The sequence below is a fragment of the Phascolarctos cinereus genome, unplaced genomic scaffold, assembly GCF_003287225.1.
Source record: "Phascolarctos cinereus isolate Bilbo 61053 unplaced genomic scaffold, phaCin_HiC Scaffold_5;HRSCAF=322, whole genome shotgun sequence".
Lineage (NCBI taxonomy): Eukaryota > Metazoa > Chordata > Mammalia > Diprotodontia > Phascolarctidae > Phascolarctos > Phascolarctos cinereus.
In genome coordinates, this window is record NW_027555958.1 from 251,886,738 (window position 1) to 251,900,764 (window position 14,027).

The 14,027-nt window shown below is 48.7% G+C and overlaps 1 protein-coding gene across 3 annotated transcripts in view; it reads right to left on the minus strand.

Annotated features, from left to right (window-relative positions):
- The window catches only part of KIF1C (kinesin family member 1C), a 33,967-nt gene extending 24,278 nt beyond the window's left edge, over positions 1 to 9,689 (minus strand). The window contains exons 1-17 of one of the 3 annotated variants that reach the window (XM_020966489.2): positions 9,445 to 9,689; positions 8,832 to 8,874; positions 7,326 to 7,423; positions 6,958 to 7,090; positions 6,466 to 6,542; positions 6,011 to 6,190; positions 5,588 to 5,653; positions 5,288 to 5,466; positions 5,037 to 5,148; positions 4,622 to 4,699; positions 4,382 to 4,447; positions 4,213 to 4,288; positions 3,817 to 3,895; positions 3,447 to 3,592; positions 1,254 to 1,423; positions 1,031 to 1,110; positions 818 to 893 (exon numbers count right to left, since the gene is read on the minus strand). In XM_020966489.2, coding sequence (XP_020822148.1) covers positions 818 to 893; positions 1,031 to 1,110; positions 1,254 to 1,423; positions 3,447 to 3,592; positions 3,817 to 3,895; positions 4,213 to 4,288; positions 4,382 to 4,447; positions 4,622 to 4,699; positions 5,037 to 5,148; positions 5,288 to 5,466; positions 5,588 to 5,653; positions 6,011 to 6,190; positions 6,466 to 6,542; positions 6,958 to 7,063 — 1,491 coding nt within the window. In that variant the 5' untranslated portion in view covers positions 7,064 to 7,090; positions 7,326 to 7,423; positions 8,832 to 8,874; positions 9,445 to 9,689. Of the gene's footprint in view, positions 1 to 817; positions 894 to 1,030; positions 1,111 to 1,253; positions 1,424 to 3,446; positions 3,593 to 3,816; positions 3,896 to 4,212; positions 4,289 to 4,381; positions 4,448 to 4,621; positions 4,700 to 5,036; positions 5,149 to 5,287; positions 5,467 to 5,587; positions 5,654 to 6,010; positions 6,191 to 6,465; positions 6,543 to 6,953; positions 7,091 to 7,325; positions 7,424 to 8,831; positions 8,875 to 9,444 lie in introns of those variants that run through there. The other 2 variants (XM_020966488.2, XM_020966490.2) reach the window with 2 other exon arrangements.
- Positions 9,690 to 14,027: the final 4,338 nt, after the last annotated feature.

Here is a 14,027-nt window from a genome sequence, read left to right on the forward strand (position 1 = left end):
AATCAATTCTGATGCCTTCCTATTGCCTCTACGATTTAAAAAGAACAAAAACAAAAGCCTACCACTCTCTGGTTAGCTTTTAAAGCCTTACATGACCTGGTCCAACATATCTTTTCAGCCTCATTGGACATTATTTCCCCTCCACACTCTGCAATCCAGCCATACTGACCTTCTCTCTGTTCCTCATACGTGACAGGCTATCTCTCATCTCTGTGCTTCTGCACTGCCTTGTCCCATACCTGGAGTTTTCTCCCTCTTTACCTTGGCTCTTTCTTCTGTTAAGAGTCTTCTATTAACATACAGTTCAAACATCATCTGCTTGCAAGAAGCCTTTCCTGTTCCCCCAAATGCTGGTGTTTTTCTCCCAAATTACGCTGGTACTTAGCTACTTTGTATTTATTCTGTATTTACATTTATGATATATAAATATAAAAACCTGTCTCCTCCATTAGGCTGTCCTTGTCCTTGAATTCCCAGAAGAAGGTTTCTATCTTTGTCCTTGGAATCCCAGTTTCTGGCACACAGTAGGTACTTTACAAATGTCTGACTAATAGATTTACAGCAGGAACTTCTGCATGCCCCTAAAAAGCGGGGCACATAAGCAACTCAAGAGACTGAGAAGGGAAGTAAAAGACAGAGATGAGATTGTGTTGGAAGAAATCAAGAAAAACAGGGAGAAAGGTTAGTGATACTGGAGGGGCAGGTCACGGGGGAGACAACAGAATCAAACATAAATATTCCTTTTGCTCACCATCCCTACCACTCCTCCCCTCATTAGCACAGACTTCCCCTTTGACTGTTCACCTGGCTTCCTCACCTTCTTGGGGGAAAAGACGCCCACAGTCCCCCCATCCTCTCGTACGGCCACACCCATCTCTGCCAGCAATGCTTCTCTGTGGGTAAGGAAAAGAGATGCTCAGATTGCTTCCCTTTTGCTCCCCATGCTTCTTCTCCATAGGGATAAATAACCCAACCCCTAGTTCTTCCCTTTCTGGATACCCAGGTATCCACAGACCTCACAAGCCCATACCTCTCCATTCTCAGGGCTTCTGTCTTACGTAGCTTCTCCTCCCACGTTTCATTTAGCTCTGCAATGATCTTTTCTGTCTCCTGGAACCACAGAGATAGTGGGTCAGCACATCCCCTGACAAGCATCTCCCAGGGAGACCTCTCAAGCACACAAAGCTCCAGCTCCCTCCCACTCCAAGAAACTCTGGTGCTCCCACCAGTTGATGGACTCCCAGGTTTCTCACCTGTAGTCTCTCCATAGCTTCCTCAGGCCCGATATGCGGCTCAGCATTGGAAGAGAATGATGATTCTAGCTCCCCATTGTGAACTGGAGGACCCAAAGGTGAGTTTGGAGCAGGTGGGGGCGACAGGGCAGGCAAGCCAGTCCCACAACTTCCCTCCTCTAGCTTTGCAACTGGGACAGAGAAAGAGGCAAAAGAGAGTGAGTCTGAGAAGACAGAAATACTATAAAATACAAAGAAAAAAACATCTAGAACCATGGAATCTTACAGAGTTAGAAAGGAATTCAGAAATCATCTGGTCCAGAGCAAGAATCCTTCCTACAGCTGTTCATCAACAATTCAGCATATAAAGCTCCTAAGCTTAAGTGCTTACACTATACATCAGGGATGATACACAGACTCCCTGCCCCCAAAGAGCCTCTGTTTTACTGGGAAGATACATGTCCAAATATAAGTAAATACAAGGTAATTTGAGGAAAGGAAGAAAGAGGCAAAGCTTTAGGGTCAATGGCCTCTGAGCTGGACAATAAAGATTCTGAGAAGGGGGGGGTGAACATTCCAGGATTAGGGGATGGCTTGTGACAAGGCATAAAAATAGGAAACGGCATATTAAACTCAGGGAATAGCTAGAGGCCAGTTTGGATGTAATTAAAGAATATTAAAGAGTAATATGAAATATCAGGTCTGGAATAGGTTGGTACCAAGTTATGGGGGGCTTTAAATGTAGGCTGGTATGTTTATACTGCATCTTAAAAAAAAAAAAAGGAAAACACTTAAAATTGTTTATAACGGGAGGATGACATGGTTAGACCTACAACCCAAGGTTATTTTGGTAATTCTGTGGAGGATGAATTTAAGAGGCAAGAGAGAAGAGGCAGAGAAACCAATTAGGAGGTTATTTTAATAGTTAATAGGTAAGATGGGATGAAAGTCTAAGGGCCTGAACTAGGGCAGTAATTGTGTTGAAAGAAGGAAAAGGATGGAATAAGGAGAGATAATATCACTAACACTTGGCAACTGATTAAATATAAGAATGAGGGATGACTCCAAGTAAGAAACATGGTGACGGATGTCCTCAAAGAAACAGTAAAGTTTGGTATAGGGAAAAGTTGGGGGTGGGAGGTAGGGAGAAGAAATTATGTTCTTCCAGGCCCACTTGAATATCTTCAAGGACAGGAAGCTCACTGATCACCTCATTAAGTAGCTCAATCCATCCATTCCGTTGTTGAATAGCTCTATTAGAAAATTTTTTAATACTGAGCCTAAATCTTCTCCCTGGTTAATATTCATTCACACATTTGTTTTGCCCTCTAAAACAACAGGGAATAAACCTACTCTCCCTGCTACATGGCTGTCTTTCATGTTCTCCAAGGGCAGAGATGGGAATGATTATGGCAACTAGGTGGCACAGCACATAGGGTAGTGGACCTGTAGTCAGGAATACCTGAGATCAAATCCTGTCTCTGACACTTAGCTATGTAAAATAGATCATGTCACTTAGCCTCTGCTTGCCTCAGTTTTCCTGTTTGTAAAATGGGGATAGTTATGAGGATTTAAATGAGATAATAATTGTAAAGTACTCTGCAAACCTTAAAGATTTTATAAATACTAGCTGTTATCATCACTACTGTTAATATTGTGGCTTGTGTAAAGAACAAGACAATTCCATATCCCCTTAGTCTTTTCTTCTGGACATACTCCAATTTGTCAACATCCCTTTAAAAACAACTCAGTATAGAATATGACATTAGAGATGTGATCTGACCAGTATAGAACATATTACGGTTATAACCTTCCTACGATCCGGACTCTACACACTTCTGAAAATTCCTAGATCTTTTTCTTAACAACTGCTGCCATGCCAGGTCTCTATACTTATAAAGGTGACTTTTAGAACTTAACTATAAGAATTTCTATTTATCCCTACATTGTCTGGCTGGTTTGGTCCTAGAATTCTGGTCTGTCAAGATAATTCTGAATCCCAATTCTCTCCATGGTATTAGCTATGAACTTTGTGCCATTTACAAGCTTTATGAGTGCCTACCTTAGATCTTCATATGTAAATAATAAGCACTTGATAATAAATATGTGTCGAATTGAATTCATCCAAAACATTAACAACATGAAGGAGCACCCTGACCACATACAGCAGGTAAAGGATGGAACCCCAGCTCCCAACCTCCCAGTCCCCTATACCTCCCAGAGCAGAGGCTGAGAGCCCCTGGGCCAGCAGCAGGTCTCGGAGCCGGGCTACCTCCTCCTGTAGCTCTCTGATCAGCCGTGCATTGGGGTCCTCATTGATAACTGCATTACAGCGGATCTGCTTGGTGCGGTCTGCATATCTGGGGCAGGGAGGGAGGGTCAGGGTGGCCTAGACTTCAGCCAGCTCTCTTTTATTGGTCTGTTTGTCTGTCTGCATCTCCATCTCTTCCAATCAATCAACATGTCTAAAGGTGTAGCAGGGGCACTACGGAGCCCCTAAATCAGGGTGCTAAGCAACTATTCCCTAAGTCCCTGGCTTCCCCTGCCTGTCCATCTGATGCCTTCAGTGTCCCAGAGTCCCAACCTGAGGGTGCTGAGTGTCTCTTCATAGTTGATATCTGCAGGGCTTAACGCTGCAATCATTGCTGTGCGTGAATTTCCTCCTGGAAATAAAGGAGAGAAACCTGGATTTCAACAGGGGTAAAGCTGACTGAGGGTCAGGTAGTGAACATAAGAGCCATGGTACAGCAGGGCACTTGGGGGATGGAGACTAGGAATTAAATGAAGAATTATGAAGTTAACCGTAGAGTCTTGGTGGCAATGAGAGAACTGTGAAATGCCTGTGAAGGTCCCGGGGTCAGCGGGAGGCATGGGAAGTGACTAAGTGGTCATAGAGACAGCAGGGAATCTGGCCAAGTAGAAAGAACAGTCAGCGGCATAACAGACTCAATAAAGAAAGGTGGGGCACAGGAGCTCTCACCTAAATTCTCCTTTAGTAGCCAGGTAAGTACAGAGTCCCTATAAGGGATGAAATCTGATTTCCGCTTCTTTGATTGCTAGGGACAAAAAGAAAGTGCAAGGTAGGATGAGATGGGAGCTGTTGCACCACTATATCTCCCTCTTTCCCCCAATACCGGTCCAGGTCTCACCATCTCTGCTAGGGCTGAGATCACTTTTCCTAATGTGGTGAGGGACTTATTTATATTGGCACCTTCCTGGAAGGGGAAGAAAAGAGTATGGGCAGTGAGATGGCCCCTGAATCACTCCTCCCGCCTCCCCAACAAGAGAACATCCTCTACCCCCACCTTCTTCCTAGAGCTCCGCACATCACACTGTCAGAAATGGATCTCTCCCCGTGGCACGCCCTACATCTCCAGAACCCTTCTCACCTTCAGCCGCATGCCCCGGGCCCCCGAAGAATCAGCTCGTTCACTCCCAGCCAGATCCACCAAACTAATTTTACTGACCTGGAGACCAGAAGTTAAAAGAAGAGAAGGAAATGATGAGTTAGGCCAGGGAAAGAGGAGAGGAGAGAAGAGCAAAGAGGAAGCGCGACGGAGCTACCCAGCAGACACTTGGGCAACTACTCAGTGGCTGGAGGAAAAGGGTCTACAAGCGTTTTATTTATTTTTTCTTTCTGAAGGAAGTTGTGGAAACCGGAGGAAAGATGATCAGATCAAAGTGACATACTCTTTCCAATAATGTGGGGAAGGGTGTTTCCCTGCCCTGAGAAGAAAAGCAACGGGTCCTAGGCTGAAGAAGAACAGATGGTGAGGAGCCCAGAGAGGAGACAAAAAGCCCCACCTTCTCTGTGTCCAGTCCTGAGAACTGGTCATGGCAACGCTGGGTAAAAACAATGGTGAAGACAGCGTGGGAACGGCTACTGGTTTCATTCATGTTGGTGGCAGCCACTGTCCTGAAGAAAGGGGAAAAGAGGGGATTGGGATCCAGGGATCCAGCCTAATTAGCCCTAGCCCTCTTCCTGGGATTTAGGCACTTCAGGCCCAGACTTCCTCCCCCTCCAGTGCTATTGCCCTCTGGCTCCCAGCCCTCACCGGGCCTTGTTGCCACAGTCCATGAGGTCGGCAACGTCGGCATAGGAGGTAACCGCCAGCTTGGACAGGTCCTGAACGTAGGGACCCAAGATGGGGTGCTCTCGCACCCGCAGTCCTCCTCTGCTCTTGGGGTTCAGAAGGTCCCGTACACGCTCACAATAGATCTCCATGTAGCTCACCTGGCATGGAGGACACAATGATCTGTGTGGGTTAATTTTAACTTGCTTCTCTATTCCACCTAACCCAGTTCTGGGTCCCCCAGGGACCCAGGCATTTAATTTCTCCAAGTCCTTTTCTCACCTCCACAGAGTAGGACAACTGGGCATTCTGGTTCTCATTAACCCGGGAGAAGAGGTCCTCACAGAGCTGAAGGAGAAGGGAAAGGAAGAACGAGAAAAAAAAAAAAGGCAAGAATTAGACCTCTCCATGCCACCCTAATCACCACAAACTCTACCAAGAAAAGGAACCTAGCTCCAGCACTCAGTCTTCTCCCTCCCACCTAGCTAGCTCATGTTCTCCTCGAACCCTAAGCCTGGGTGCTTTCTAAAGTCCCAAGAGTCCCCTGGGGCAAGCTCTCTAATTCTCTAATCTTTAGGCTCTCCCTTTACCCTGAAACCTTCCCTTCCTTCCCCAAATCAGATACTTGTGTCCTTTGCTGTCGACTTCCCTCAGGGACCCAGGGATCTCCCCTTTCAGTTCTCCCGATACATCTGAGGGACGTACCTGGGGCACAATGCCTTGCTGCCCAGGCTCCTGCCGCCCCATCATGGTATAGGATTTTCCAGCACCCGTCTGTCCATAGGCAAAGATGCAGACATTATAGCCCTCAAAGGCATGAAGCAGCATCTCTTCTCCAATATCCTGATACACTTGACGCTGAGATGCAAACTGAGGGTCCTCTGCCTGAAAAGGATCAAGAACGCAGAAGTCAAGTAGGAGGGCAAGGAAGAGATGAGAACCAGCTGTTTTGGTCTTCAGTTTCCAGGACTCAAGCATCTTGTCCCCCAGTCCCCCTATTCCCTAGCCAGAACCCAAGAACCTAACCACATCCTGCCTTTCCCAGGCCTTCCTCACTACCCAGAGTCCTACTCCCACCCCTCAAATCCTCAGCTCTTCCCTCCCCTGCTCCCTTGAAGGACACTGTGGTCTACCCTCCCTCACCAAATAAGCAACCTCACCGAAGTGTGGGACCAGTAGGAGTAGTCGAAGGTGAAGCTTTTGGGGGCATCCTTGCTCTGCTTGGGATTGGTGATGGCTAACAAAAGGAAATGAGGTAAGGACAGGAATGGGCTCCAGATTCCCAGCCCCAGAACTCCTTCCCCATATAGCCTCAGCCCTTGGATCAGGGAACCAGGAACCCTCTGCCCCAGTCCACAGCTCCCATTTAAGACTCCCCAACCCCCTCTAGTCACTAGAGCTAATTTTGGCTCCCTAAGACCTGCCTTCCCACTGAGCTGCCTCCCTGATTGGGCAATGAGGGCTGCAGGCCAACATTCCTTACCCCCCCCACCCGCCCCACAGCCCAGAGAACACACAAGAGAAAGGACTGCTCCCACCCCCACTCTATGCTCACCTAAAACCCTCCCAGTGCCTCCAGTGGGCATGTCCAGTGTCCTCCAGCCTTCCCCCAATCCCAGAAATCCCTGTCAGTGCCCCTGGGACTCACTCACAGGTGGTGTTGCCCTGCATGCTGACCACACACTTGGCATCATGGCTGCTCTCTCGGGCGTTAAAGGGTCGTACCCTCACAGCAACCTTCACTGAGGCACCTGCCATGGCCCTAGAGACTCCCACCCTACTCAGCTGGAAAACGGAAGGGGGGAAGATGGCACAGGTAGCACCAAGAAGAGAAGAGGTGACAAGAGACTACCATCCCACCATTTCACCCCCTCAGGGCCCCAAGTAACTCCTACCTTTCCCAACTTTCCAGCCACATACGCATTTAGAAACCTACTTCCATCTCCCAACCCCGGCTCTTTCCCTCACCCTGTGTGTCCTTCCCTCTTTCCTTCCCCCCTCCAACTCCCAAGTCTGTTACCTGGTGTCCTGGCCCCAGGTTGGGGGTACCGTGTTGCCTCTGGCTGCCACTGGCCCTTGTAAGGGGGGCCCCATCCTATGCTTTGGGCCTGGTTGCTCCTGCGTTGTAGGGGACAAAGGACAACACTGGACTATAGAGAATATTGGATGGAGTGCCCTGAAATCTCTAGGTTCTATCTAGGGGGCACGGCCAGGACAGTAATGGAGGAAAGAATTAAGTGCCTAACAGTCTAGGTGAGTTTTGTCCAAAGTGAAACCAACAACTTGGAGAAATATCCTAAACCTGCCAATAAAGGCTAGGACACGGAGGAGAGACACAGCTTGGGAGTGTGGGTGAATGAAAAGAAGACGCAATGAAAAATACAGTGAAACATAAAGGAGTAAGCGAATAATTAGGATGGGACATAGAGACATTAAAAGGGAGAAGAGCTCTGAGATAGAAAATAGGAGACAAGAAGAAACTGAGAAAAACACAGAGAAATCTATAACTAACTTACTACCCTGAAGGATTCTGACCCCATCAGCCTAGTCAGTTGGTAATCATTTATTAATCAATACTGTGCTAAGCCCTGAGGATACAAAGAAGGGAAAAAATAATCTTTATCATCAAGGAGTTCACATTCTAATGGTGAAGACGATATGCAAACAATTATGTATATACAGGGTAAATTGGAGGTCATCTCAGAGAGAAGGCACTAGCATTAAGCCAACATGAAAGAAACATATACATATGTATATATAAATTATACACATACAACAGCCCACCAAGCCAGTCTCCAAATGTAAATGTAGAAAGATAAAAGTGATGACAGAGAAGTCCTCAGGCTTTGAGGTTCAGCACCCAGAACCAGGGATCCAAACATCACTGATTACTTTGAGATTCTTCAAATCCACCTGCCCCCAGCACCTCAGCTCTTTCTTCCAAGCACAATGAGATTAGGAGGGTGGGGCCATCCTGTTTCCCTACAATTCTCTAAGGAAAGGGCTCTTACCAAGAATGAGTAAAGGGGATACTGGGTTCCTGATGGAGTAGAGGGAGGGAGGAAGAGCCAATAAAAGGCAGCTTGGGTGTTCAGATACCTGGGTCTTCAAAAGAGGAAACAGCCTAATTCCACTCCCAGATACAGGACCCAAGCATCCAGCATCCTACTGTCTAGAAGGTGTCAGGCAGGAGCCTAGGAATGTGGATGAGCTGGTGCCTACACCCTGGGAGGAGAGGCTGAGCCAGCCTACGCCCATACAGGACAAGGGCAGGGAGGGCATGAGGGTTTTCCTCTTCACACCCAAGACCCCATTTCCTCTCCGCCTCGGGTTCTACAGGCTGGGGGTCAGGAGGTGGTGGGGGGCGGAATAGGGAGATGCGGCTGTCTGGGCAGTGACAGAAAAATTCCCAAGTAAGATCCCAGCAGTTACATCCGGAAGTACAGCCCTGACCTGTAACTCCCCACTTGGGGAAGGGAAAAGAAGGGGCAGCAGGTTGGGATAGTGGGTGAGAGTGGGGGCTCACCTTCCAGGATACAAGAAGGGCAGAGTGGTCTCTTGGCCGGGCACTGAGGGTGGAAAGTGGGGCATGAATGAGAGCTTGGGGGGCGGGGGTGCTCAAAGCAGCCAGTCATAAGGCCCGAGAAGACCCGAGGAGAAGAAACGCAGATTGAATTGGATCAAAGACAGAGACAGAGCCCCGGAGGATGGAGACGGAGGGTGGTGCACGAACTGCAGGCGAGGCCAGGACTGATCGCCCGGGGGAGGGGGGGAGCCGGCGGGACCAGGAGGGAAATGCCAGGGTGCCCAGCCCTGCCCGCCCAATGCCAAGGCCCCCACTTCCTCCCCTAGCCACTGGGGGCAGCCCTGGCGGGGCCGCGGCCCGCCCGGGGGCGAGGGGACACCGCGGCGCCCGGGGGGTGGGTGCCCAGGCCGGCCGGCCCGCACGGCCGGCGCACCTCGCCTGCTGCCCCGTGCTGAGTAATGCGCCAGGAATTCAGCCGAGGCCCCCCGGGCGAGGCCCGCCCGGCCTGGGCCTGCTCCTCCTAGTCCGCCCGTCCCTCGGACAGACGCCGGGGGTCTTCCCCGCCACGCCCGTGCCCCGGGCCCAGCGTTCCCCGGGGGCCGCGAGCGCTCACCTCGGCTCCACTCCTCCTCGTCCTCCTCGTCCCGGGATCCGCTCTCCCTGCCCCACGGCCCAGCTTAAGGCTCTGGGGCTCTGGGGCGATTTCCCCCAGGCCCCTCGCACCGGGGCCAGGGGAGGAGGCGGCGAAAGACTGCGAGCACAGAGAGCGAGGCGGCAGCGCGGCTGCGCCCGGCCGCGGCGGCTGCAGCGAGCGAGCTAGCCAGCGAGAGCCCGGGCGAAGAGGGGCGGGGGAGGGACGGGCTCCGCGCGCGCGCACACGCGCGGTCACGCCGGGGCGGGCAGAGAGAGCCGGCTACTCCTCTTGTTAAAAGGGCGATGCGCCTCGCCGCGGAGAGCCGACCTGGAGAGCGCTGCGAGAGCCCGGGCACCCTGCCCCGGCTCCACCAGAGAGGCAGGGAGGGGAGTGAGGCATCCCGCTCCCCACCCTTCGGGGCGCCACCTGGCGGGGCCTTCCGTGTCGGCCCTTGCCAAGCTTACGGCTACTCCTCTGGGACCGTTTCAGGTGCTGATGCCGCCACCTGCTAATCTCTCAGCCCTGCTGGCTATGAGGCTGCTCCATGCTACCCCTTCTCCCTTTGTGCAGCTCTCAATCTCAAGCTACCCCCGCTACTCTCTGTTCACCAACTGGCTCCCTCTGCCCATAATGATAACTCGCATTTCTGTAGCATTTTGAGATTTACAAAATGCTTTCCTCGCGACATCTCTGTGAGGCAGATAGTGCAAGTATTAACACTGAGACTGTGATTTCTTTACAATTCTCCAGTTGACCCTTCTGGCCGCCCCCGCCCCCAACTCCTTTGTTAACCTTAATGGTTCCCAACCGATTCCATGGTTCACTCTTAGTTATCTACAGTTGTGCGTCGGTCCATCTCTACACGTCTGAATTGTCCTCTGCAATCCTAGTCCTCAATTACCCCTGTCCATTTCTGTTTTCTATTGGCCTTTTCTGTCCATCCTTAACTTTTCCTAACTATCCCTTTACCATTCACCTAGTACATTCATTAAAAGTCTTTATCTCTGTTTTTAGGTGGCCCTTCCCTTTACTCACAGGTCCCAAATTCTGCACCAGTACCTGTACCCTAAATGTCTACATTTTTGACACTACCCCTCCCCGTCCTTTTACCCGGCTTTGCTCTGCCTATCCCCAATCACCAATTTAGTGCTACCTGCAACCTGTCATTTACTACCTTTGTACCTGTGACTCCATGGTCACAGGTACCTTCAGTTGTACCCCTGATCGTTGCCCTACCCATTCCCTCCCCCAGTACACATTTCAGATTCAGCTACTCCACACAGCCCAACAAACCAGCACAATCCTCTACCCTCAGGAAGAGGATGGAGACCTTCCTCTGACCACGCCTTCCGTCTTCTGCTTCACATGTCCCCTGAGGTGACCAGGGGCAGGCCAGGCTAGGAGATTCTGCCCCAAAGTGACTTTCTCCTGCTACTGTGTCAGCCCAATCTACCGGTAAGAAGAGAAGCTAGAACTTCCTCAGATTTAGCCTTCCATCTACTGATCAAGTACCCTGAGGGAAGACCTCTAGATTGGCCCACCAAAGCAACTTCCATCTGTTGCCAGCTTAATTTCCCAAAAGAGATGTGAAGAACCTCTGTTGCAAAGAGCAGCAACCTTCCTTCCCCTTGACCTCAGGCCTTCCATCTCCTGCTCTGCCTTTTCCTTGATAGAAGAGGAAGAAGAAAGTCTCTGGGGAGTGGGATCTCCTGCCAAGCAGTTTCCTACCTAATCTCCAGCTTTTAAAGGGAAGAGGAGTAGTGAAATAGGGCCTCACATCTAACTATCTGCCTTCCACCTCATGCTCCACTTGTCTTCAGCCCAATTTCTAGCCTCTTCTGAAAAGTGATTGGCATCTTCCATTCAATGAACATTCTCACACTTGGTCATATCCTACACATCTCAGTGATTCTGAACCCTTGTAAGTCATCATTCAAACTCCATTCCCCGCCCCTCACCCTCCAGTTCCTTATTCCCATCCCCCTCAACCTTCTCACCCCAAAGTGCCAATGAAATACCATCCACCCCTTCTAGTGTGCCCTCTGGAATGCCTGTTCCTTTGGTAATAAGCTTTTCTTTATCCTGAATTTTTTACTTTCTCCCTCCCAATCTTCTAGCTGTTACTGAAACCTGGCTCCCCACTGATGACACAGCCTCCTTGGCTACCCTTTTCAGTACTAGTTTCATGTTCATTCATTCCCCTCAGCTCCATGGTTGAGGCAGGCAAGTTGGAATATTCCTTGCTGCACATAGCCTCTTCCAGGTCCTGCCCCTAACTCCATCATTCAGTAACCTCTACTCTTTTGAGGTTCATGCAGTTTATATCTATTGCTCAATAAAAATCCTTGTAGCTACTGTCTAGACAGTCCTCTAGGTCATTCCTCTTCCTTCCTTAATGAGTTTGGTACCTGATTCACAATTTTTCTCTCCTTCCCAACTCCTGCTGTCATACTTGGGGACTTCAACATACATATTGATTCTCCCTCAAACACTTTGACTATTTAGTTCCTCAACCTATTCACTTCCCATCACCTACTCTTCCACTCCACCTCAACTGTACCCAAAGATGGTTGTACTCTTGATCTTGCCATCACCTTCATGTTCTAGAATTCCAAAATTCCTTTACCTTATTATAATCTTTTAGCTTTCTATCTCTTTCTTGCCTTCCCTTACCAGTCTGTTCTTTGTCCACACCATGACCTTTACCCCTTGACTCTTCAATTCTCTTCTAGGCCATCACCCCTGCACTAGCCACTATTTCCTTTTTACCCCATTTTGACTCCTTGGTGAACCAGCTCAACTCTACACTACTCTCTTCTGAATTTGTAGCCCTCTTACAACATATCACTGATTGCACCCTGCCAAGCCTCAGCCTTGGATAACTCCTAATATCTGTTGCCTTTATTTCTTCACATATGATGCTAAATGAAGTTGGAGAAAAATCACACAACCATTCTAACTGGGTTTACTAAAAATTTATGTTACACAACCTCAACTGGGCCTTCACTACTGTTACTATACGTCTCTTATCAACTCACCATCCCACTCTCCGAAGTGGTTCTTCTGATTCTTTTTGTCTCTCCTAACACCTCCCATGGCTCCCCCTTCCACCCTCAGCTAAGAACCTTGCCTCATATTTTACAGAAAAAAAAATTGAAGCCATAAGCTCCCTCTTCTCCCCTCTTCCTCATTTCTTATCATTTCAATGCTTTCTGCTACTATCTCTTCCTTTACCCTGTCTCACAGGAAGAGGTGACATTACTTTCTCCAGGAAGAGGTAACCCTTCTATCTGTAGGAACCATCCTATTCCATCCCACCTCCTCTAACAGATTGCATCCCCACTCTGTCACTTATTTTCAGTCTCTCCCTGTCTACTGACTCCTTCCCTATTGCCTACAAACATGACTATTTCTCCCTCACTCAACTGTCACTTGATCCTCCCATCCCTAATTACTATCTTCCTATCTTTTCCCATCTTTCACACCCAAACTCCTGGAAAATACTCTCTGCAGTAAGTGCTCCACTTTCTCTCTTGTCACTCTTCTTAACCCCTTACAATCTGCCTTCCAACTTCATCATTCCACCAAAACTGCTCTCTCCAAATTTACCTGTGATCTCTTAAAGGCCAAATCCAATGGCATGTTCTCAATCCTCATTCTTCTTCATCTCTTTTCTCTAGATTTTTGGGACACCACTCTTTCCAAACTACTTCTTCTCAGTCTGCTTTGCTGCATCCTCATCCAGATCATTCCCTAGAGCTGTTAGCATCCCACAAGGTTCTGTCTTGGTCCTCTTCTCTGCTCCTTCTATACCACTTCACTTGGTGATCTCATCAGCTCCCATAGATTTAATTACCATCTCTTACCATTTAATTCTCATCTCTACCTATCCTGCCCTAATGTCTCTGGGGACCTCCATTCTCACATCTCCAATGCCTTTCAGAACTGGAAGTCTAGTAGACATTTTAAACTCAACATGTACAAAACAGAACTCATTATCTTTTCCCTTAAATCCTTCTCCCCTCCTAACTTCCCTATCACTTTAGGCAATATCATCCTCTTGGCTCACAACCTAAGTGTCATCCTCAACTCCTTACTCTCTCAATCCCTATATCCAATATGTTGCTAAGACCTATTGATTTGATTTTTCTAGCATCTCTGGAATACTCCTCCTTTTCTCCTCTGACACTGTTACCCACTCTAGTGCAGGTCTTCATTACCTCAGCCTGGACTATTATAATACCTTGCTGGTGGATCTACCCGCCTCAAGTTTCTCCTCACTCCAATCCATTCTCCATTCAGCCACCAGAGTGATTTTCCTAAAGTGAATGTCTGACCATGTCACCTCCCTACTCAATAAACTCCAGTGGCTCCCTATCATCTCAAGATCAAATATATAATCCTCTGACATTCAAAGTCTTTCATAATTTTGCTTCCTTCTATTTTTCCAGCCTTTTTACACCTTACTCCTGGACCCATACTCTTTAATCCAGTGACACTAACCTCCTAGATGTACCATGAACGTAAAAAAACACTTTCTCAGCTCCAGGCATTTTTTCTTT